Source organism: Silene latifolia, chromosome 4 (genome assembly GCF_048544455.1).
Source record: "Silene latifolia isolate original U9 population chromosome 4, ASM4854445v1, whole genome shotgun sequence".
Lineage (NCBI taxonomy): Eukaryota > Viridiplantae > Streptophyta > Magnoliopsida > Caryophyllales > Caryophyllaceae > Silene > Silene latifolia.
In genome coordinates, this window is record NC_133529.1 from 17,844,358 (window position 1) to 17,867,945 (window position 23,588).

At 36.7% G+C, this 23,588-nt stretch overlaps 1 protein-coding gene and 1 non-coding gene across 2 annotated transcripts; both read right to left on the reverse strand.

The window, feature by feature from the left end:
• Positions 1-14,369: 14,369 nt before the first annotated feature.
• On the reverse strand, positions 14,370-14,449 carry TRNAL-UAG (transfer RNA leucine (anticodon UAG)). The gene has a single exon. It is a non-coding gene; the product is annotated as a tRNA-Leu (tRNA).
• A 1,617-nt stretch (positions 14,450-16,066) lies between these two features.
• On the reverse strand, positions 16,067-19,708 carry LOC141653137 (serine/threonine/tyrosine-protein kinase HT1-like). The gene is made up of 3 exons (XM_074460803.1): positions 18,993-19,708; positions 17,432-17,887; positions 16,067-16,463 (listed from the first exon to the last, which is right to left on the reverse strand). Exons 1-3 carry the CDS (start codon positions 19,410-19,412, stop codon positions 16,242-16,244), a joined length of 1,098 nt encoding a protein of 365 aa, XP_074316904.1. The 5' UTR covers positions 19,413-19,708; the 3' UTR covers positions 16,067-16,241.
• Between the last annotated feature and the right edge of the window lie 3,880 nt (positions 19,709-23,588).

Consider the following 23,588-nt stretch of genomic DNA (forward strand, 5'->3'; position numbering starts at 1 on the left):
TCTATGTATAACTGGTATGTACTTTCAAAAACTCGTATCATAATCATCCCGCCTACTCCACCAAAACCGGTGACGGCATCGCAACACCGCCACCAACAGCCGCACCGCAGCGCGAAAACACCCGCATCACAACACGAAGTACCATGCCCGGATCACCACCCGAGGCACAACAACCACATCGATAGACATCACCACTTACACTATTCTCATACACACTGACTCAGGACATCTTCCCGGACAATAAAACTTACTCAAAACCATTTTACTAGATCATAACACAACATATTATATGGAATAAACGGATAAGAACCTCATGAATACCATCCATACCTTTTCACGAAGTAAACATATATCATGAATACACATACAAGTATAACTAGCCATGCCAGATCACTCGAATTATTACCTTTTTAAACACCATTCCACTAGGTTACCATATCCAACATATATTACAGAACATTCAGATAACAGCTTTATAACTATCACACCATACCACTTCTCGTGAGATCAGAACCCCACATAAATATTTATATACATATTAGACCCGTAATGACATCCAACCAATCAATCCTGATCACGTAAGTTACCATCTGATAAAGGTTACCTCTCGCCCGAGCTTAACTTGTATGCCCCTCATACACATTCTTCCATTCGCATAACCAGCACCTTCTACCATATATAACCATACCATTACAACTCAACTACTAGCAACCGCCTCCTATAGCCACATCTTATACTTTCTCACAACCATACCTATCAATCTGGTCTCTACAAAGTCAACCTCTTTAGAATGGCTATCATTCCTGCTCATCATCGCCCTTAACCACTAGTGACAACACCTCAACACCACCATTGTTCGGACATCAAGCCTTTTACACTCATCTCTAAGCGTCACGGTTTCTTTCCTATCTTTGGTTAACATCCCAAATAACGAACATAAAATCCATCAACCAAAATTACTTCAACATTATTCCCAATACTATCCTTAATTGTATCGTCATCTAACTCTCCACCAAAAATCTCGTATCGTGCAAATACTCCACCAACTTCATACTCCCTTAATTCCTAGAAACTCATGATTAATCATGTTGTCCTGAAACTTCTGTATAACCATTAACTCACTTACTCTTGATAGTATCATACATCTCGACGATTCCTTACTTTTATATCACATAACTCCGGTGAACCTTTCTCTCAGCTTACTTTTATCCTTCTTTTCTCTTTATACTCAACATTACCATTTAATAGCTCAACGCTGTATTACTTCTACCTAACCCTTTAGTGCTCCAATTATCTTCTCATCGCTCCAAAACTCAAATCCCAATATTTTATTTCGATATCATCTCACTCTTTCTTACCATGGATCCTTTCTCATCATTCTACTCACTCACACTTGCCACTAATTATGAATTCCAAAACTCATCTCATACCGTTAATGCCCAAGAAAGTCACACATTAGTTTCACCTCTTGCTAATGCAAATTCCCAAACTCACTCGCTATCTGCAAATCCACTTCGCTGCATAACTCAATCTAAGCTCTTATACACCATTTCTATCCATTTACCTATAACGACCTTTCCATTACATATATTCTTAACCAATCGAGTCATACACAAGCGAGAGGTATGATTTCGGGACCCTTCGCCGATATAATTAATTATTTATCTTAGAATAAGACGAAATTAGAAATAATCAGTTATATTAATCCTAGTGTAGATTTAATATTTTGATTGCTATACCGTCCCATGTTATATTTATGTCTTATATGCTATAATATTTGTCATGCTGGTATTGTTGTTATAATGCATAATTGGCCAATTGTAGCATTCAAGATACGATTATTGGTTTAAGATGACATTATGTCGTAACCTGTGTACACAGAAGGGGGCGTTGGCTCCAGGAGCGTTGCCAACATATATAAACTAAGGGGCGTTAGCCCATGTGAAATTATTTTGATCCTGTGTACATGTAGGCGGATCTAAGACCCGATATGATGTGACTAGTGTGCGAATACGGATCTCCATAATGTTTCTCCTTTCAGTAATAGTATATTGATGTGACACCCCCAAACTCCAAGTGCCTTACCAGGACCACTCAGGTATAGGAACATCACTATCTCGGTTACCCGAGACAATGACAATCATAAGACAATAAAGAAACGTACTTTAAAAGTAAATATAATTTAAGTGATTACATATCTCAAACCAAAACTGTCAACTGAAATACAACCAATCCAAAGCTGTCTACTAACAAACTGAATGACTAAAGGACATCGACTGACACAGCGGAAGACTCTTCTAACTGCAAGTGATGACTCATCCCAGCTTAGCCCATATGCATCATATCAAACCTGCTCAATAACTGCTCACCATCCCCGAATGGATCACCACAGTTTTTAAAACATTAAACGGGGTCAGTACTAATTACACAGTACAAACCCATACGAAACAAAAGCCAAACAGATCAAACAACACATCAATCCCCAGTCTCCATCATCAATCTCCACACAACTGACTACACACTAAAGTGTGTAGCCCCGCAGAGTACCCATCGCAATGGTACTCCTCGCGCGATGGGGGACCGCACCGTTCCCACCTAAGCCCCGCTCATCTCCATTGAGCGATAAACCCATGTTCATTAATGTGCACATCCCCTCCTGTGGCGGGTTCCACAGAGGGCGAATCAAGGGCGTGAAGCCACTCCCGCAAGTGACTCCACTCAGCCAGGGACGCACCCCGAAGATCACAGACAGATAAACAGTAATCACAACACAAAACCATAACCGTCTGAATCAATCAATAATCACTAACTACAGCACAATCACCACACATTATGTTACTAATACTGAGTATGGAAAATCCTACCTGGAAAGCAATCACAAACTCAGACGATCTAAGCAGCTACTCAGAATCTCTCCCCAACAAAGCCTCCTCCTATACATACATACATATAATTACTATCTTAACCATTTGATCATAAAAAACCCCCAATTTCAAAATTAGGGTTTAATCAACTTTAACAAAACATTATAAAAACTATATAAAAAGCTTACCCTCGACATAAGGATCATCACGGCGTAAAGAACCAGATGATCCGACACTCCTAGCCATGGGGATTTGGTAATGATGCGATGAAACAACTTACGTAACTTCTTTCTCTCAAATTAGGTTTTTAGAATGATAAAAAGGTTTTAGAAAAGTGACGGAACTCATTATATATTAATCTCGCATCATTAACAAAACCCGTCAAAATACAGCCCGTAAACTCACTTACTCGATCGAGTAAGGCACTTACTCGATCGAGTGCCCCCGACTCGATCGAGTACCAAACTTACTCGATCGAGTACCCTACAGGCAGACTACTGTTTTGCGTCAAAAACTACTTACTCGATAGAGTAAGCCCCACTCTATAAAGTACCCAAAGACTCATAAAACCATAGTATTACAGTCTTCCCTCCTTAAAAAGAACTTCGTCCCCAAAGTTCAACCCATACTCAAAACAAACATACTAACTCGACCAAGACACAACAACACAACTAAGAACTCAAAACGAAATCCCAACCTATAAAACATGAACTCGTAACATCAACCACACAAACTATAACTACTTCTACAACATGACTCACTATATCGTATCCACCACATTATAGCCTCTCTCGACACTAACTCCATACACTACCAACTACCATATCCACTAGAAAAACAAACCAATATCAAGACACTCATAAACATCAAACGGAATGTTACAATTGGTATTAATGTGATGAGTGATGACAATGTAATTTGTTATTGGAATGATAAATGTTAAAATATGTTTTTGGATATCGGATTGGTCCCTGACAGGGAATATTGTATTCTGGTAAGTTATTTTATTGGGTGATATGGTATTAAGGAGAATTTTTAGTGAATAAAAAAAATGACATAAGGCAGGTGGAGGTGACCGGAGTCCTACTCAGCCTGTAGTTTTCTGATTCCGTTACGTTCACTCTTTTTCAAGTACAAGTATTCGGAAAGGTCACGTGTGAGGAAATTCATATAGAGAAAATGACTTAGTATGATGTATATTTTAATTATATAGAGTTATTAGTTTTAGTTTTACAAGTCTATTTAATTTATTGTATAAGCCTTGTATTATTCGAAGGGAAATACAACGGTGACGCCTTATAATTCCGGTGCTGTCTATTATTAATAAAAAGAGCTATTTTGAGCTACCTGCTTGTTTTTCGGGGCGTTACACATATATGGTTTACGTCAGGCCCCTCGGGCTTGGTATAACAAATTTCTCACCTACTTGCTAAGTGTCGGCTTCACCAATTCCATCTATGACACCTCCCTATTTATTCGCCATCACTCCCAGTTGGTTTATGTGCTTGTCTACGTCGACAACATGGGCCATGCTCCATCATTTTTAGTTAGTTAATTTATTGCTGACTTGGCCGCTCAGTTTTCGCTCAAGGACCTAGATCCTCCTTCGTACTTTCTGGGTGTTAGAAGTTCATCACACCTCTCACGGTCCCCTTCTTAGTCAATGCCGCTATATAACTGATTTGCTCACTCGTATTGGCATGCCTGACTCTCATCCGATGCACACTCATATGGACCCTAATACTACATTGCATCTTCAGTTTGGTACTCCCCTCTTCGAACCTATTGAATATCGCACCCTTGTTGGAGGATTGCAGTATCTTTCTCTGACCCATCCGGATGTTGCCTTCTCGGTTAACAAAGTATCTCAGTTCATGCACAGACCCATTACTGTCCATCTACAGGCTCCCAAGCGTGTTCTTCTCTATCTCAATGCCTCTCTCAATGTTGGTCTTACGATTTATCATGACTCACCTTTTACACTTCATGCTTTTTCCGATTTCGATTGCGCAGGTGACAAGGATGATTTTATCTCCACCGGTGCTTACATTGTTTATCTTGGTCGCAATGCTATTTCGTGGAGCTCGAAGAAACAACATTCTATGGCCCGTTTTTCCACGGAGGCCGAGTACTTTTTTTTTTTTGTGCAACAATGGTCGGTGCCATTCACCTTAGTGCTAACCTGGTTTTTCATTCCCACATGAAACATCTTGTTATTGGCTAACATTTTATTCTGGAAAAGGTTTAGGGTGGTTCGCTTCATGTTATTTCTATCCACAATGACGACTAGTTAGCCGATGCTCTAACCAAGCCACTTCCTCGTTTCACGACTTCATATGCTACTCTCCAAGATCGGACTTTAAAGCCGCTCGTCCATCTTGCAGGGGCATGATAAGAATAATCCTATAGATTATGGGCTTACAGCTAACTAACCATATGTTATTATCTTTGTTATCCTTACTAGGTGTATTATATTGCTATATTCATTGTATATCGTAGAATATAATCTTGTAATCGTTATTAGTTATGAATATTGTTCTCCCTTTATAAAATTTTTGCCTATTGTCAATATAGTTAAGCTTTTACAAAACACTTTTCTCATCTCTCTTACCCGGTGTCAGAGCATAAAAATAAAATAATATCATTATCTTTTTCACCAAAATAAAATAAAATTGTTGATTACAACCTTTTAAAAACCACTTTTTGAAAATTACAGCCTTATATAATTTTTTTTGTAAATTAGATCCCGAATATCAGTTCTGAGAAATTACAGTCAAAACATTTACTCCGGTTGAAAATTGATGCAAATTTGAATTTTTGTCACTTAAGTTCATCTTTTATGATGAAAGTGCCCTTACCTTCATCTTTTATATTTGTTTATCCCTTATGTTCATCATATTTCACAACTTCATCATCTCTCTTAATTCTCCATTTCTTCAACATTCTCACCTAATCTAATTCGTCCCTTTTCTTCAAATTCTACCATAATCAATTTAATTGAATTCTATTATTTCCATTTTCCCTTCAAAATAATTAGAGTTCTTCAATTTTGATAATATTTTGACAAAATAACCCTATACGGAGTATCAAATTAGGGGAGTTTAAAAACAACACGGTCTTTTTCAGGCAAGTACAATCCACCAGCAGTGGATTGCTCCCTTTCTATTGTCACCATCGTGGTGTCGATATCAGCTTTCTGTAATACGATTACATAATAATCAAATACAATGAAATTTCTTAAAAAACACTTAACAGGTAGGAGGAAGATGTCACTAAACTATTCATAAATAATAAATAATTAATAAATAATTAAAAAGCTTACTAACCTCCATGGATAATGTAGTGTTGTAGCGTGGAAATTGAAACTTTAGGGCAAAAGTGGTGTTGAGATCTTGAGTAGCCAAATTGAATTTGCCCCAAATTTTAAATTGTAATTGATATCTCGAAATTGGCGAATAAGTGAGTATAGCTTGTAAGTGCAGAACACAGTTTGAAGGGGGGGAGAAAAGGAGAAGACGAAAACAATGAAATGGAAGAATGGAAAGAGAGAAGGGTAAGAAATATGGGCAAGCTTTAAAATAAGACAAGGGTATATCGGTCATATTTTGACAAAATTCACCGAAATCTTCAAGTTAGTGCAATTTTAGAAGAAAAGTGATATTTTGGATGTAATTTATAAAAAAAATTATATAAGACTGTAATTTTTAAAAGGTTGTAATCAACAATTTTCTTAATAAAAAAAATATAATATGATTCTCTCTAACATAATGGACCAAAACTTGGCCGAAATCAACACGTGGATACACATATACGAAAGATTAACTTCTAAACCAATGGGTTTTAATGCTAAGTGGATTTCTTGGATTATGGAATGTATAAAAACTGCTTCTTTCTCGGTGTTAGTAAATGGAACACCAGGCGATGTTTTTAGGCCCACTCGAGGTATTCGACAGGGAGACCCGCTTTCGCCGTATATATTTATTATGTGCGCCGAAATTTTAGCAAGATCATTACAAAAAATAGTGAACTTAGTTCTAGTGATATTGGTATTAGAATTGGAGCTGGGGTGGAGAAAATTCTATTTCTTACTTTTGCGGATGACACTATCATTTTCGCTAAAATCTCTAATCAAAGTTGTAGAATCATTAAGTCTATATTAGATAAATTTTGCACGATATTGAACAATTTGTTAATTTTGACAAATCTACTTTTCAATGCACTGGAGATATTGATTGCTCTCTTCACGAATCTTTTAGGGGTATTCTTCGCATGAACGACGAAGCTCATTTAGGTAAGTATTTAGAATGTCCTATAATTGACAGCAGAGTGACTAAAAATACTTTTGAAAGTATTGTTCAATCTTTTTGCACTCAATTATCGAAATGAAAAGCAAATTCATTATCGCAAGCAAGTAGATTAGTTCTGGTAAATGCTAATTTAGCCACGAAGGGAACTTTTAAAATGCAAAGCTTCATTCTTCCTTCATTAATCCACAATAGATTAGATAAAATTAATCGAGACTTTATCTGAAATAAGAAACCTTCTCAACGCTCCCCTAATTTGATTGGTTGGCATAAAGTTTATTTACCGAAATCGGTTGGTAGACTGGGGATAAAATTTTCTGAAGCAGCTAATAAAGCTCTTCAAATGAAATTCTTATGGAAAATTCTTGTGGATAAGAAAAGCATATGGGTCAAAGTGATTACTAAAAAATACCTGAGAAATTGTTCACTCTTTGATCATAAGCTTAATTCAGTCTCTTCGTGGCAATGGCGTAAACTTATGAGTCTTCGAGCTCTATTTAAAAAAAGGTTGAGATAGCAGGTAGGGAATGGTAGCAATATTAAATTTTGGACTGATAATTGGGTATTTTGACACCCAATTACCAGCAATATTGTTGATGATAGTACCCATGATCTTAATCTTTTGGTTAAAGATTTCATAACCTCTGATAAACAATGAGATGTTTGTAAATTATCCAATTTAGTGAACAATGATGTTGTTAATCAAATTACTAACATTCCACTGCCACATAATGATATTCCGGATACCATCCTTTGGGGGTTGTCCGTAGATGGAAATTTTTCTACCAAAACAGCAACATGGTTAGCACAAGGTTTGTTCGATCAAAGTCTTAAAAAATGTGAATTTCATTGGATTTGGAAATTGAATATTCCTCCAAAATTAAAATTTTTCCTTTGCAAAGCCTGTGTTGATGGCCTCCCAACGAAAAGCAGGCTTCTTAAAAGTCATATTAATATCCCACCTATTTGTGTTTTATGCAACCATCATATTAAAAACAAAGATCATTTCTTTTACAAATGTCCTTTGATTGGTTCGGTTATCCAAGACATGAATATTATTAGTTTTAACAATTTTTTGTCAAATTATGATAATATTACAAGTCAAAGCTTGATCATGAAACTCAATTATCTTAAAGACTTAATTCCAAAAGATGATTTCATTAAAATTATCTTTATTTGGTGAATTGCATGGTTATAAAGAAATGACATTATCTTTAACAATGTTCATATCAATAACAGTAAAATTATTATTTTATGTAATAATAACATTAAGATCTGGAATGAGACTAGACATAAAGATCTCAACAATCCCGAAAAAGACAAGTCAACTAGAATCAATTATAGTAAGGAAGAAATCTGGTGGGAGAAACCTACAAACAGTTTCCCAAAACTAAATTTTGACGGTTCGAGTATAGAAGGCAATAAAGCTGCTTTAGGATATTGTATAAGAGATCATAATGTTAAAGTCGTTTTGTTAGGAGCAAAAAAGTGCGGATCTAATAGTATTCTTGTTGCGGAAGCTCTCGCTTTACAAGAAGGTATTTTAGCTGCTAAACACTTAGGAATCTCAAAGTTAATTGTGGAGGGTGATAATTTATGTGTTATTAACTCACTTCGTAGTACTTGACAAATTCTGTGGAAAATTTCTAGTATTATCGAGGATGTGAAATTAGATCTTCATTTCTTCGATGAAGTGATAATTAAACATTGTTTTCGTGAAGCCAACAAGGTTGCTGACTTCATGGCTTCTATGGACATTCATGTCCAACTCTTTCGAGGTGGTTTGAAAGCTGGTGGCTTCAACTTACCTCTCTCATTCGAAAGGGTGAGTTAAGTTGGTCCTACCCTAGAGGATCAACCTAATTTTCTTACCTTAAAAAAAAAAAAAAAAATTCTAAGCCAAGAACAAAAACTGTTGGACTCTTAAGCAATTACTAGCACAACTTGGCTTCACAATGTTCATGATTGCATGCTAGCAAATATCACTTGCTGTTAATCTAGATTGCATTATTTGGTAATCTCGATGATTAATAAAGGCAAAATGCAGATGCAATGGTCTTTATAGCCAGATAGTTGATTCACACTAAACTAATATGAGACTATCTCATGTGAAAGACATATCCAATGTTTTCAACACCCGTTTCGCTGTTTAATGTAAAGATTTAACGCATGAAAACATATAAGTTGGAAAATGTTATATTGTTATTTCTGTGTTTTATACCATATACAAGACGACGTATATATATGTTACAACGTACAAGAAACCCTATATTTTCTACCGACATAATATAAACAAGATAAACGAGATATGGTAACATAACCATATCAAAAGATATACAAAATATACGAGGATCAAAACCGTATCAAAACATATCTCGTAACATCCCCCTCAAGTTGGTGCGTGAGGATCAACGACGCCCAACTTGGATAACAAATGGAAGAACTCGCGCACGCCTAAAGCTTTTGTGAGAATGTCAGCGACTTGATTAGACGTGTGAACATCCGTCGGAGCAATCAAACCATCTTGTATCGCATCGCGCACGAAATGACAGTCAATCGCTATATAATTACTTCTTTCATGAAATACGGGATTACGCGCAAGATGAAGAGCCGTTTGATTATCGCAATAGAATACCGCGGGAATGTGAGTAGATACCCGAAAGAATTGTAAAATCCCACGTAACCATTTGACTTCATAAGTTGCCACGGCCATAGCTCTATATTCAGACTCAGCGGAAGAAAGGGACACGGCGTGCTGTTTCTTTGTGTTCCAAAAGATAGGACTAGCACCCAAAAACACACAATATGCAGTCAAAGACCGACGGGTCAAAAGACAACTCGCATAATCAACATCACAATAGACGGATAAATCGAGAGGGGGATCAGAACGAAACAACAATCCTTGACCAGGACTACGTTTCAAATAGCGGACAACACGTAGTGCTGCATTCAAATGGGTCTCTCATGGCTCATGCATAAAACAAGATAAAATATGAACATTGTATGATAGATTCGGCCTGGTATTAGTTAAATAAATGAGACGACCAACCAGTCGACGATAAGATTCTGGCGCCTCAAGCACGACATCATCAGCTAAGGCTAGCTTGTGTTGGTGTTCGACTGGTACATTAGTCGGTTTACTCCCAATCAAACTCGTCTCAGTCAAGATGTCTAGCGCATATTTCCTAAGGAATATTCCATTCAAATTTCTTGCAACTTCAAGACCCAATAAATATTTTAATGCTCCGAGATCTTTCATATAAAAACATGAACTTAGATAGTCCTTTACGCGAGGTATGGCTTCTGCATCATTATCTCCAATGACGAGTTCATCTACATAGACCAAGATATATATCTCAACTCCAGAAGCAAAATAAGTGAATAAGGAGTAATCGGATAGACACTACACAAAACCGTAACTAACCAGGGAAGCCGAGAGCTTCTCAAACCAACAACGGGAAGCTTGTCGAAGACCGTATAAAGACTTTTTAAGACGAGAAACTTTACCTGGCGCATCAACAGAATATCCAAGAAGCAATTGCATGTACACTTCTTCTTCCAAATCGCCATGGAGAAACGCATTGTGTACGTCCATTTGATGCAATTCCTATTTTCGAGCAACAACAATGGCAAGAAAACTACGAACAGTAACCATTTTTGCAGTAGGAGCAAAAGTCTCAAAGAAATCCACCCCCTCTTTCTGCCTATTACCAAGTACAACAAGACGTACTTTGAACCGCTCAACGGACCCATCAGCGCTTAATTTTATCTTGTATACCCATTTATTACCGATTGCCTTCAACTATGTCCCAAGTTCCATTTCGAACTAAGGCATAAATTTCAAGACTCATTGCATCTTGCCATAGCTTATCTTTCATGGCCTCACAAAAGGTAGAAGGTTCGACATAATTATCAACTACAGCAATGAAAACACGGTGCACCATAGAAAAATTATCACAAGATAAAACATATGCTAAAGGAGAAGGCATACTTGAAGAGGGCGTGTGTATGGGGTGACTTGAGGAAAGGCTATTTTGTGTGACGGTATTGAGAACACGAGCACCACTCGATACATACTCATCATGGTTGTACTTAGACCAGGGAACGTGTGGACGTTTCCCACGCCCATACTCGGGTTCTACGACAGGTTGTTGTTCATTTGGCTGCTCATTCGGCTGCACAACCTCAACATCATGGTCCTCTGCTACCTCAGTAATTACCGTCTCACCAACATCACCCAAAATTATCTCGGCATCTCCAGCCGAGTCACAACCCGTATCATGACTCTCTACATTATTGGGAACATCGTTGTGCATAGGAAAAACGGACTCATCAAAAACTACGTCTCGTGAAATAAAAAAAAATTGTGAGTCCAAATCATAAACTTCCCACCCTTACTTACCGAAAGGATAACCAACAAAAATACACTGTCGACTGCACGGCGCAAATTTATCACCATCCTTACGTGGATGCTTCGCATAACATAAACAACCAAGTATCCGCAAATTATCATAAATGGGTGGCTTGTCAAATAACGCTTCATAAGGGATTTTCCCTTGTAAAAGTGCAGATCTAGAAGGGGTCCTGTTAATTAGGTATCCTGCAGTCAAAACACACTCTCCCCAAAATGTAATTGTTAAATGAGCTTGGAAATGTAAAGCCCTTGCCACGTTAAGAATGTGACGATGCTTTCTTTCCACCCTGCCATTCTGCTGCAAGGTACCGACACAAGACGTCTAATGTGTAATTCCAAGAGTAGAAAAATAATACTTTAAACACGTGAACTCCGTACCATTGTCAGTACGCACCACTTTTACATCCTTATTGAACTGACGTTTTGCCATAGCAATGAAATTTTGTTACAGCTAAGACACTTCATTTTTAGTTTTAATTAAGTAAAACCCAAACAGCACGGGAAAAATCATCAACAATAATAAGAAAATAATAACTCTCACCGGACGAAGGTGTACGATAATCACCCCATAAATCGCAGTGCACAAGCTCAAAAATAAACTTAGCTTTATTCTCACTAATATTAAACTTTTCTCGTGTCTGTTTTGCTTTCAAACAAATATCACAAAGTGCAGTAGTATGTTTGTCACACTTATTATCAACGAAAGGCAAAAAACTAACTACCCTTCTCGAAGGATGTCCAAGTCTACAATGCCAAATATCAGCATCACCGTCACTTTTCTTTGCCGTTGAAACACTGTGCCTCGTGCCTCCTTCCAGCAGGTATAGCCTTCCCTTTTGTTCACCCGTACCAATCGTCCTCTTCGTTGCACGGTCCTGTATAACACAAGTTTTATTAGTGAAATTTACTTCACAGTCAAGGTCTACGCTCAATTGAAAAACGGAAACAAGGTTACACTTAAAATATGGTACAAACAAAACTTTTTTCAAAATAAAATCCCCGCCAATATTCACGCTTCCTTCCTTCGATGCCGTAGCAAATTTACCGTTACAAAGGCTCACAACACACAGGTCAATATCTTGCACATAATATAAATATCGAAACACCCCGTCATATGATGGGTAGCTCCGGAATCGAGTAACCAAAATTTATAATCATTCGCCTTACCATTCATCCGCACATTAGAAGATGAAGCTTTATTTTGATTCACATATGCATTCCACTGCTCCTTTGGTACGGTGACGAAACTTTCTTTAGCGTCTGCAACTGTGCTCTCGTTTTGCGCCGCATTGGCAGAGGTGCCCCTGCCCTGTGCGTTTCTGTATCCACCGCATCCTCCTCGACCACCACGACCTGCTCCTTTGTCACGCCACCCTTTCGGATAGCCTATAATGTCAAAACAACGGGCTATAACATGCCTATATTTCCTGCACTTTTCACAAAAGGCCAACCTTCAGATTCCTTGTTGTTCGTGTCCTCTGTACGTGCAGTCATCATTGATGGTGTTGAACGAGCTGCAAAACCCATCGGTTCTGCCCTGTTGTCGCCTCCTCTAGCACCTGCAACATGGACAACTTTGCCTTGAACACCTTCCTCTTGATTCACAGTGGCATATGCTCGATTAAGAGAAGGCAATGGTTCCTGTAAAAGTAATTTTAAAACCACCATAGAATGGGTAGAAGAAATTCCCAAAAGAAAATCATGGACCTTGCTTTCATCTCGCTTTATGTCCAATTGTTCGTTTATCCCGCACTTATAACCACTGCAATTACATGTCGGGTTTCGATCGTACTTGTCAAGTTCATCCCAAAGTTTTTTAAAACGGCCAAAATATTCAGTGACGGTCTCTTTATCCCCTTGCTTGCAAGTCGCGATTGATTCCTTAATGCGATGCAACTTAGGACCGTTCCCAACGCTAAAGCGTTGTTCAATATCGTCCCATAATGCCTTGGCTTCTTCAACATAAGTAATCGATGAACCGAGTCCTGGTTCAATCGTGTTGAATATCCAATTAACGATCATGGCATTAACCATATACCAGTCTTTAAGATCTTCAAAATCATCGGCAAGTTTTTTTTATTGTCCCATCGATGAAACCCGTCTTCTTCTTCGAACGCATGGCACCCCGCATCTTAACCGACAATTCATCATAATTATCTCCCTTCAATTCGACAACGATTAACTTATCTCCGGACTTATCAGAGGTCGAGAGAAAATATGGACTTAGTTTTCCACCCTTCGTCATACCGTTAGACTCGAAATCAGAGTCTGCGCGAGGAGTGTTTTGAGAAACGAGAGTAGTGTTGACGGTCGAAGTATCTGCACCGCATTTCTTATCGCTCATAAGATGCTAGGAAAACAACCTGGCTCTGATACCATGTAAAGATTTAACGCATGAAAACATGTAAAGTGGAAAACGTGATTTTGTTATTTCTGTGTTTGATACCATATACAAGACGACGTATATACAGGTTACAACGTACAAGAAACCCTATATTTTCTACCGACATAATATAGACAAGATAAATGATATATGGTAACATAACCATATCAAAAGATATACAAAATATACGATGATCAAAACCATATCAAAACATATCTCGTTACATTTAAACCATCATTAATCCGAACACGAACATTTGAAAGAAGGTGAAATGTGGCTACTTAAATCTAAGGCAAGAACTCCAATAAACAAATTTACACAGTATCTAAAAATGAGGGCTAAACAAGCTGTTATTGTGAAGGAAAAATAGAAAATGAGCGTATAATAGAAAATGGATTAAAAAGTGACAGCTGTGGGATTTGAACCCACGCCCTTTCGGACCAGAGCCTAAATCTGGCGCCTTAGACCACTCGGCCAAACTGTCAGATGTTAATATTGTATCTGTTAATTATCAAATATTTAGTTTGTACTAAAGTACTTTTCCATTATTCTAAATACTTCTCCAAATACATAGTAACACAATTTATTGGATAACATTGAAAATTGAAATGATCAATGACAGTTCTCAAAAATAAAAAATTAAAATTTAGGTGAAATAAGAGAATGCCAAAATTTTGAGTTAGAACTTAAAAGAACGCAAGTTTTCGATTGACAATGGCCTACGGTGCATCCATGTGTATGGAACCGGAGGATTCCAAGACACCAGGAAACGAACTTTATGCGTATTTTATCAAATTTTTACGTCTAAATCAATATAATTTATTCTCAAAAATAGCCTTTATATTTTAATAATGACTGGGAAAGAAAATTTTATGGCTCTGCTACTGATAATAAAGTGATACAGGTGTTAATGTGTTACCTCCAAACTTTTCCATATTACTTAATATATACTCGTGAGTCGTATCCAATTTTCCGAGACACCAAATTTTTAAAGGCATAATACAATGACTTGAGCATAAATAGTGTAGTGGATGTATGTTGGAGAATCGTAATAATACATTTTCTATTTACTAAATGAATAGGTGAAATTTTCATTTTTTTTCTGCCTAAAAGATATTTCCTAGAATAGTGTATGGTATTTTAACATATACTGTTATATGGACATGATAAGTTATAAATGGACATAATCTTTTGTATTTAAATATTTATATCATTTAAAATATTTCACATTCTGCACAAATTTATCTCCGATCTTTTTAGGATAAGAGATTTTTTTTAAAGAACCTAATGATAAAAATTTATTGACTTTTTATGACAAGAAGTTGCGGCTAAAAAATATGGTATTAGTCTATTTGTAAATTAATATCACTAATTTCTCGGTAAAAAAAAAAAAATCATTCTGTTACTTCGTACGATCTAAATTTTTATTTATTTCTCCAATAAAAATACATTAACGAGAAACATGAAAAATAAGTGAATTGTCAATTTAAATTCTATAAATAATACACTATAAAGTAAAACTCTATAAATACCATGCATATATTGCATGGGGTCTATATTAATAATTCTATAAATACCGCACATTCATTGCATGAGATCTAAACTAGTTACTATGATATGAATAATATGATACCTAGGGTTGTCTTCCTTTGCGAATCTCCACCTCGGTGCCTTTGTTTACCAATTGAGTGCCTTTGTTTACCAATTTTGATTGGTAAACAAAGGCGCCGAGGAGGGTCTTCGCAGATTTTCAGAATTGGACGACGTTGACGCCGCTAAAAAGATGTAAATATTTGGATTGATCATATAGGAAGGAATACATGTTAAGGCCGGGATTAGTATCAGGAAGTTATCTGATCCAAGATACTTGATCCAAACAATGTTTATGGATCATACGTTTGAAATTTGTTGGGGTTTGAAAAGATACTTGTCTATATGTTATCAACATATCATAATTTGAGAATACGGCATCTCAAAATAAATCATAGAGAGTGATATTGTGATTTTATAGCATAAAGATATATTCGGTTACCGATATTGGGAAATCTTGATAGTACTCCGTACCGACTACCGATTACCGATACACAAAAAAATGAAATGATAGAACATTATAGGTACAGACTCAATTAGGCCTTTGAAAATGGCAATTCTGAGAGTTCAATGGCCACATAACTAATACTCCAAATGACTTCTGTCATGGAGAATTTTATACAGAATGCATCAATATATTCACAAATTTCCTAGAGAGCTCATAACTAAGCATGCTCACACAATTACTAACAATAACACGCTGGTAAACAGCGAAAAATTTTCCGATCATGAGATGTTTCAAAATTAGAAAAGAATTCGGAATCCTTATGGTACGATTCTGCATAACTCTCCAAAATAGTAACAATCTTGTCGAAATGTGGTCGTTTGTCCGGTTTACTTGACCAACATCGCCTGATTAGACGACTCAGTTGTGCAGGACACTGTGTCGGCATTGGAGGTCTAGCATTCTGCAAATAAAACCAAATTCCATTAGACATAAGAGTAGATTGATACATGCAGTAAAATATGTATCAACGCGCGTTTCAGCAAGGAAAATGAGATAGCGCCACATTAATCGACGCAGAATGCACATATTAGGTAGGGACTAGGGCACACAATAATAACAATTAATTAACATTATGTCAAGGACAGAAATTTAGAACATGTCCTTGAGTATCTCCAACTTATGGGCCACAAACAGCTGTTAGGTCCCCCTACATGAAGGGCCCAAATTCAAGATTACAGATCTCATTAATTGTTAATTCAATCATTAATTCCTTTGCTTGTGATGATGGATAAGCTTTCTGCATGCATCATCAAACAGAATTCTAGCTGACATCGACCACGATATCACTACATCGACAAGACGACTACGCGTTAACATGCCAGAGACTAATTCAGACGGTGAAAGTGAAAAAAGACTTTGTTAGACTTAATCAGACCAAAACCGACTCCTTCACTGCACAGTAAAAGTGTAAAACTGCATTAGATTATCGTGTTGAAATTGATTTCCGCTGCCTATAGCGATCCTTCGTATGCTTGAATATGACAAATTGATCAGGCAATTCACATTACTGCAGTATCATGTGGTTCAACTCAGGTTACATTTTTGGCTACACACTGTCACACTGCTCAATCTTAATCATACTATAACATCTTATCAATTGGACCCAAATAACAGCTTTTATGTCACAAACTATTGGCAGATAAGCGGTACCACGGTACCGGCTAGTACATTCCGTAATTTGTTTCTCTGTTTTATCTTTTTCAGTCTGTTCAAAAATTTAGGGTACGACCGTCATTGCCTTCCGTTTTAGAGACTGTAATTTAGCAGCCCACAGATCTATTGCAACCATGGTATTAAATATCGTTTTAAGACGTAATCTTGAAATCGATCGCTTTTTTAAGACCAACCTAGTAAGCTAAAGTAAATTACCTTCTGGCAAACAGCAAAAGCAGCCTGTTCAGGAGTCATATTGTCAAAGGGGATCAAAGCAGTCAAAATCTCCCAGAAGACTATGCCGAAACTGTAGACATCAACTTTCTTTGTATGCTTCTTTTCTCTGATCATTTCCGGTGCCATCCAACGATAGGTGCCAGTAAACCCTTTCGTGTCGCAGCACTGCGACTCTAAGCATGAAATCCCAAAATCAGCAACCTTTACACACATATCATGATCAAGAAGAAGATTTTCTGATTTCAAATCTCTGTGAAGGATTCCTTGTGAATGTAGATACTGCATCCCTCGAGCAATATCGAGTGCCAACTTGAGAACTAAATCTAATGGGACTGAATGTGGCTCTTGTTGATGCAAGTATTTTCTTAGTGATCCACCGGACATGTATTCTGTGATTATACAGAATACAGGTGGTTTCTTACATGCTGCAAAAAACTGCAGGAAGTTGTATTGGATTAGATATCTTAAATATGCATTTACAGCTTAAATAATCTGATGAAAAATTATATTATCCAGGAAATCGATAATAAATCATTCCGACATGTCCTGAATACGAATGTCGGCGACCTCCTAAGGAACTAGCAAATAAACCATCCAAATGACATCATTATTGATAATTCACGCGAACAATGACATTGTACTAATCATTATTATGCGTCAATGCTCCCATCTATGACGAGGTAATAAACAATGCTGTCAACAATGCTGTCAACTATGCCTTCTAGACTTTGAGTTTGTCACCCCTAAAAAAGATGGTTAACCTGATGTACGTGTAGTTTGCATGTTATCACGTACACTCGGTCCATACTACATCAAACAATAATCAGACAGAATTTATTAATCATTAATTTGCTGAAAAGTAGCATTATTCCGTAACTCAATGTGTACCTCTACAACTAACCCCATGTACAGTTTACCACTGACTATCTTGTCACACATTCATTTGGAGAACATGCAACAAGGGTAACATTAATTATGTTACCCCACATTTCAATTATCTCAATTTTGCACCACTTTTAAATTCCCCTCAATATCACCACGAGTTTAAGTTCCATATAATATACTCATTGGTCCAATATATTAAGTACGGAGTACTCCTTAACGCGTTTACTTATTTAAAAAACGTCCCAAAGGTAACGACTACAGGTTCCACAGTTTTACAAAAATGACCCACATTTACATATTTAGTCACATATGTCATATGTGACATCCCATGGCTAACCATGTACTATAACACACAAAGATAACGACTACAGATTCCACAGTTTTTAAAAACACGACTCACATTTACACAATTAGTCACATACGTAACATGCCCATGGTTAACCTAGATAGTACTCCGTACAACATACAAAAATAACAACGCACCAAAGATAACGACTACAGTTTCCATGAATTTTACAAACACGACCCACATTTACCCAATTAGTCACATATGTGACATGCACATGGTTACACAAAAGAGATAGCGACTACAGGTTCCACAGAAAAAAAAAAAAAAAAAAAAAAAAAAAAAAAAAAAAAAAAAAAAAAAACATACAGTGATGATGTTAGGGTGAGTCAAGCGGAACAAGAGAGAAACTTCAGAAGCGAATTCGCCTTCGATTTTAGAAGCTAAATCAGGATCTTCTTCAGGTTGACTAATAAGTTTAATAGCAACTTCTTTATGATTATAAAGACCTCTATAAATTCTACTATGTCTTCCTGCAGCAAATTTACAACCTATTAATAGTTGTGACATATCTGCACTCCATTGTTCTTCACCTTCTCCTTTAATTTCACCTCCTTTTGATACTAAGTATTTTGACCATGATGCTGCTCTTCTGTACTCTCCCAGTGAAATCTTCCTCTTTAACCTTCTACTACTACTACTCCCATTTCGGATTTTTGTTTCGGGTTTTGGTTCGGGTTTGGGTTTGGGTTTTGTTATTACTTGCTTGAGCCAATGCAAGTTCTTCATTGTTGGTAATGTTTAGTGTTTTTTTTTTTAATGTGGGATGTCTATTATAAAGGAGTGTGTTTTGGGTTCAGGAGGGGTCAGATGTAGTAATCTTAATAAATCAAAAATGATATGATTTATTATAAGTAAGTGTTTCGGGTTCAGGAAAGTTAGATGTACGTAATCTAAATGAATTTGGTAATGACTATCATGAGGGGGGTGTTTTGGGATTAGGGGGTCGGATATACTTAGTCTTAGCGAATCGGAATGAAATGAGAGGGAATGAAGGATGGTGTTGGGTTGGTAGTTGTGTGTTTAAGGAAGTGAAAACGTAGAAAGAAGGGAGTATTTGGGGAGGGGGAGAAGAAATGGGTGGCGAATGTGACGATGATAACGTGCGAGATCCTCGCATGAGGAGACAAACAGGGCTAACACTTTCTTTCTTTGATTTGGACCTTTGTTACCCCCTCGTTTTCCCATTTTGCCCTTTCATTATCTCTAGAAGGGGTTTAATAAGGTACACCGTACACCAATTAATAAATGATTGTCGATTGTGGTCGAATGGTTGTAGACTTGTAGTCTTGTGGAGCTAATGGTAAAAATGTGTAAACTTAGTTAAAATGTTGTCCGGTCCGTAAATCCGACTCGGCTTAACTCGTTTTCCTCAGGGTTAAGGCTTGTATATATATCGATCCATGACCCGGTCAATTTGAATTCGATATAATCGTTAATTTAAGGTTGAAATTCGACTCAACTTGCACGACTAGATGTGTCATAACTCATGTGCTATAAATTAGACGTAAAAAACTTGTCATTAATTCAATTAGAATGAAACATTTGTAATTATGCAAAGAACACGAAATAAATGGATATTTAGCCTAGAATATCAACATGGAATCGCACCTAATAAAGAAGAAGATTGGAGCTCAATAATCCTCGTTCGCAAATGACTGATGATAAATAAATTTTTAGGAAAAAACCGACCAATTTTTTATCACCATTTCTTTGATTTGAGAACGAACTTCAAATCTTGCAAATGAGGATTGGGCTCCAATCTCTTTCGTTATTAGCTGCGATTTCAGGTCGAAACTCAAAGCTTAATATCCCTTTGTTTCCTGTTCTTTCATAGCTATTGTTACTGCTTTTTTCGTTAAATAACCAGAAACACAATATAATTGATTATCGTTCTGAAACTTCATCGTGAATTGTTTATTACGGAGTATTTCATAAGAACAACTCAAACTAATTAAATCTCTCTTCTCAAATTAATTCATACTGAAAAATCTATCTTTGTTGCTATATGCTTCCTCTTTCACTTTGAGGCTACTAGTACTAAAGATAACTTTGTTAATCTACCTTTAACCTTTTTATTTACATTCCAAACAAAGTGGATATACAATAGGAGAAACATATGCTTCAAACATTATGTTCTTTAACAGCTTGATTCCATAATACTTTTACTCTAAAACAAGCAAGTACATACATTTTTAAAGCATTGTTGTGTATACATGACATCAATATTGCACTTTTCTTACTAGACATTTACCTATCTATTGGGTGATATTTAAACAATCCGCTTTCAAATAATAATGAATAAATTTAGCTGTACAAGTAATGTTGGTAAATAATGACACGATACGAAAACACAACGCGATTAATTTGAAATTAATTACATTTTATTATAAAACTATCTATTTTTCTCCGTTATAACTTATGAGAGTCAGACCAACTGCATCTTTTTTATGGACTACATTTTTTTATACAACTAATTTTGTTTAATATAATACTATTCGTCTTAAATTTAAAACGGATCAAATATCACCTCACATGCAGTCATGCAATGGCGTAGCCACTTTATGAGCAATGGAGTCTTAAGATCTCGCAGATTTTTGTAGATTTACCGTATCGTAGGCCAGCATATGTACGATTGTACTGATTCTTGACTACGTAAGACCCCTCTATTTTATGGGTGATTATTAAATTTACGTTAAGACTCCACTTATCATATTTCCTGGCTACGCCACTACTCACATGGATATATAGCACAAATCGTTTACCTTTTTTAATGCATTCTATTTTTATCCTACTCATCTCACATGAATATATTTAACCCGTTTTATACTTATGACAGATAAAGCATGTCTTAAACAAGTATTTTATGTTTCATAAAACAATTAGTCTTGCTTAGAGGTGATCATGGGTCGGGCCGGGCCGGGTTTGGGCCGGGCCCAAGCATTAATTTAAGCCCAAATGTGCGGGCCGGGCCGGGTCGGGTTACAAGTGCGGGCCTATTTTATTGGCCCAAACCCGGCCCATGCGGGCTTAAACTGGGCTTCGGGCCGATTCGGGTCAATTCGGGCTAAATATTTTTCCTCTTGAAATAAGTTTAGAAATCTCCATTATGAAGTTAGATACTTTGTGTATTTGTTATCAAAATTTTCGTATAGAATGATGTGATTTTTTCGAGTATTGTCAATTAAGAAGTAATAACTTAGTGTAGCTTTTATGAACCTACTTCTTGAGGTGACTCATACAAACTAAATGCACAATTTTTAGTAGTGTAATAATATATTTTAGTGCGGTGCTCACTCATGTATGTTGTTGTAGTGTTGTAAATGATTTGATATTTGTTGTTCTTTAGGCTCAAAAACATTGACTTAGCACGCCGATAATGGTAAACAATTTATCGGCACTAGTGTGATACAAAATCATTAGCTCATTTTTAATCATATAAATACTGATAAAGGAAAATACTAAGCCTTAACAAACTAATACATGTAAACAAGTGACTACGGCTTATTTACAATACAACAATTAATTGCTTAATTATTTTACTAAATGCTTATTAACATTCTTAAATTGTACATATTCGTAAATTTTGCATATGTTCGGGCGGGCCAAAAAGTCGGGCGTAAAAGGCGGCCCAAACCCGGTCCTATTATATTGAATCGGGCCGTGGGCTTGGCTTTGTGGGCTTTTCGGGCCTAAAATCGAGGCCCAAGCCCGGGGAAAAATCGGGCTGGGCCGGGTCGGGCTAGCGGGCCTGGGCCATATGATCAGCTCTAGTCTTGCTATAGACGGGTATATCCGTCTATAGCTATAGACTGGTCAAATACAATGAAAGTGGTGATATTTTTGGCCCCACTACCCCACTTGTCTTTTGTTTTATTAGGAAAATGGTTTTGTATTTGACCCGTCTTTCATTATAGACGGATAGTGACCGTCTATAATGAGATTTTGTGTTCATAAAATCACCTACTTTGGTTATTGTGGCTTGACTCTCTAGGCCATGGAGGGACGTTAAAAAAACACACACACATGTCACATCCTCCATCAAATTGTAAATCTCAACACCAACAAAAATACAAGGGTAAAACTGTCATATTCTAGCAAAGAAGGCAAGGGTAAAATGGGAAGTAAACAGTAAAGAGTACAACAACGTGGGGCCCAGAAAAGGAGGCAACAAAAAAAAGGTGTCCGTAGAGTTGTCGGACAGAGCCGTATGGTTATTCCGTATACGGTCTAAAGGGTCTAGGTTCTCCTTTTATGTCATTATTTCCCTACTAATTTATTGCGAAATACTTCCTGCTTTGTAATTTTTAAGCTAAAAACAAAACACTGTACATCTCCATTATTACGCCAGTAAAGTCTTTTGTACTTTGACTGTTGTTCCTACTTTACTCACCTTTGTCAACGTCTGTGTCTCACTCTCTGTCTTGGTCTTTCCTTTGTCAACAATAGACTCCAAATGGTCACGATACTCGTGGATCGTAGATCATCGAACAATATTTGAGTATCAATAGTTTCCCAATTTTTTACTTTCTCCGATTCACACCAAAGATAGCACTTGCTTTTGGGTGATTTTCGAGAAGGTACTTTAAGTGTATTTTTCTTCACATATACGTGATTTTTTTGTACAAAAAATAAAATTTTATAAAAGACTTTTTCATACCAAATCTATATATATAAGTTTCGTCTTTCAAAATTTCATAATTTTAACGGCATTCATGGTCATAGTTTTCGAAGTTTGACCACCAAAAAGTGAATGTTATCTTTGGTGTAGATCCGAGAGAGTATGTGATTATTATTTTTACAGTCTTTATATATTATACAAAGTATATGAAAAGGTGATGGCGCAATGCCCCATTGGGCACACCGCACACTGACACGCCCACAAGTCTTACTAGGGGTATGTCG

Coding starts and splice junctions, on each gene's coding strand:
- LOC141653137 (XM_074460803.1), bottom strand. CDS start 19,412: ATGAAGAACTTGCATTGGCTCAAGCAAGTAATAACAAAACCCAAACCC. Junction 17,888..18,992: donor CTCACCCTAACATCATCACT/GTATGTTTTTTT, acceptor AACTTCCTGCAG/TTTTTTGCAGCATGTAAGAA. Junction 16,464..17,431: donor CTTTTGCTGTTTGCCAGAAG/GTAATTTACTTT, acceptor TTTTATTTGCAG/AATGCTAGACCTCCAATGCC.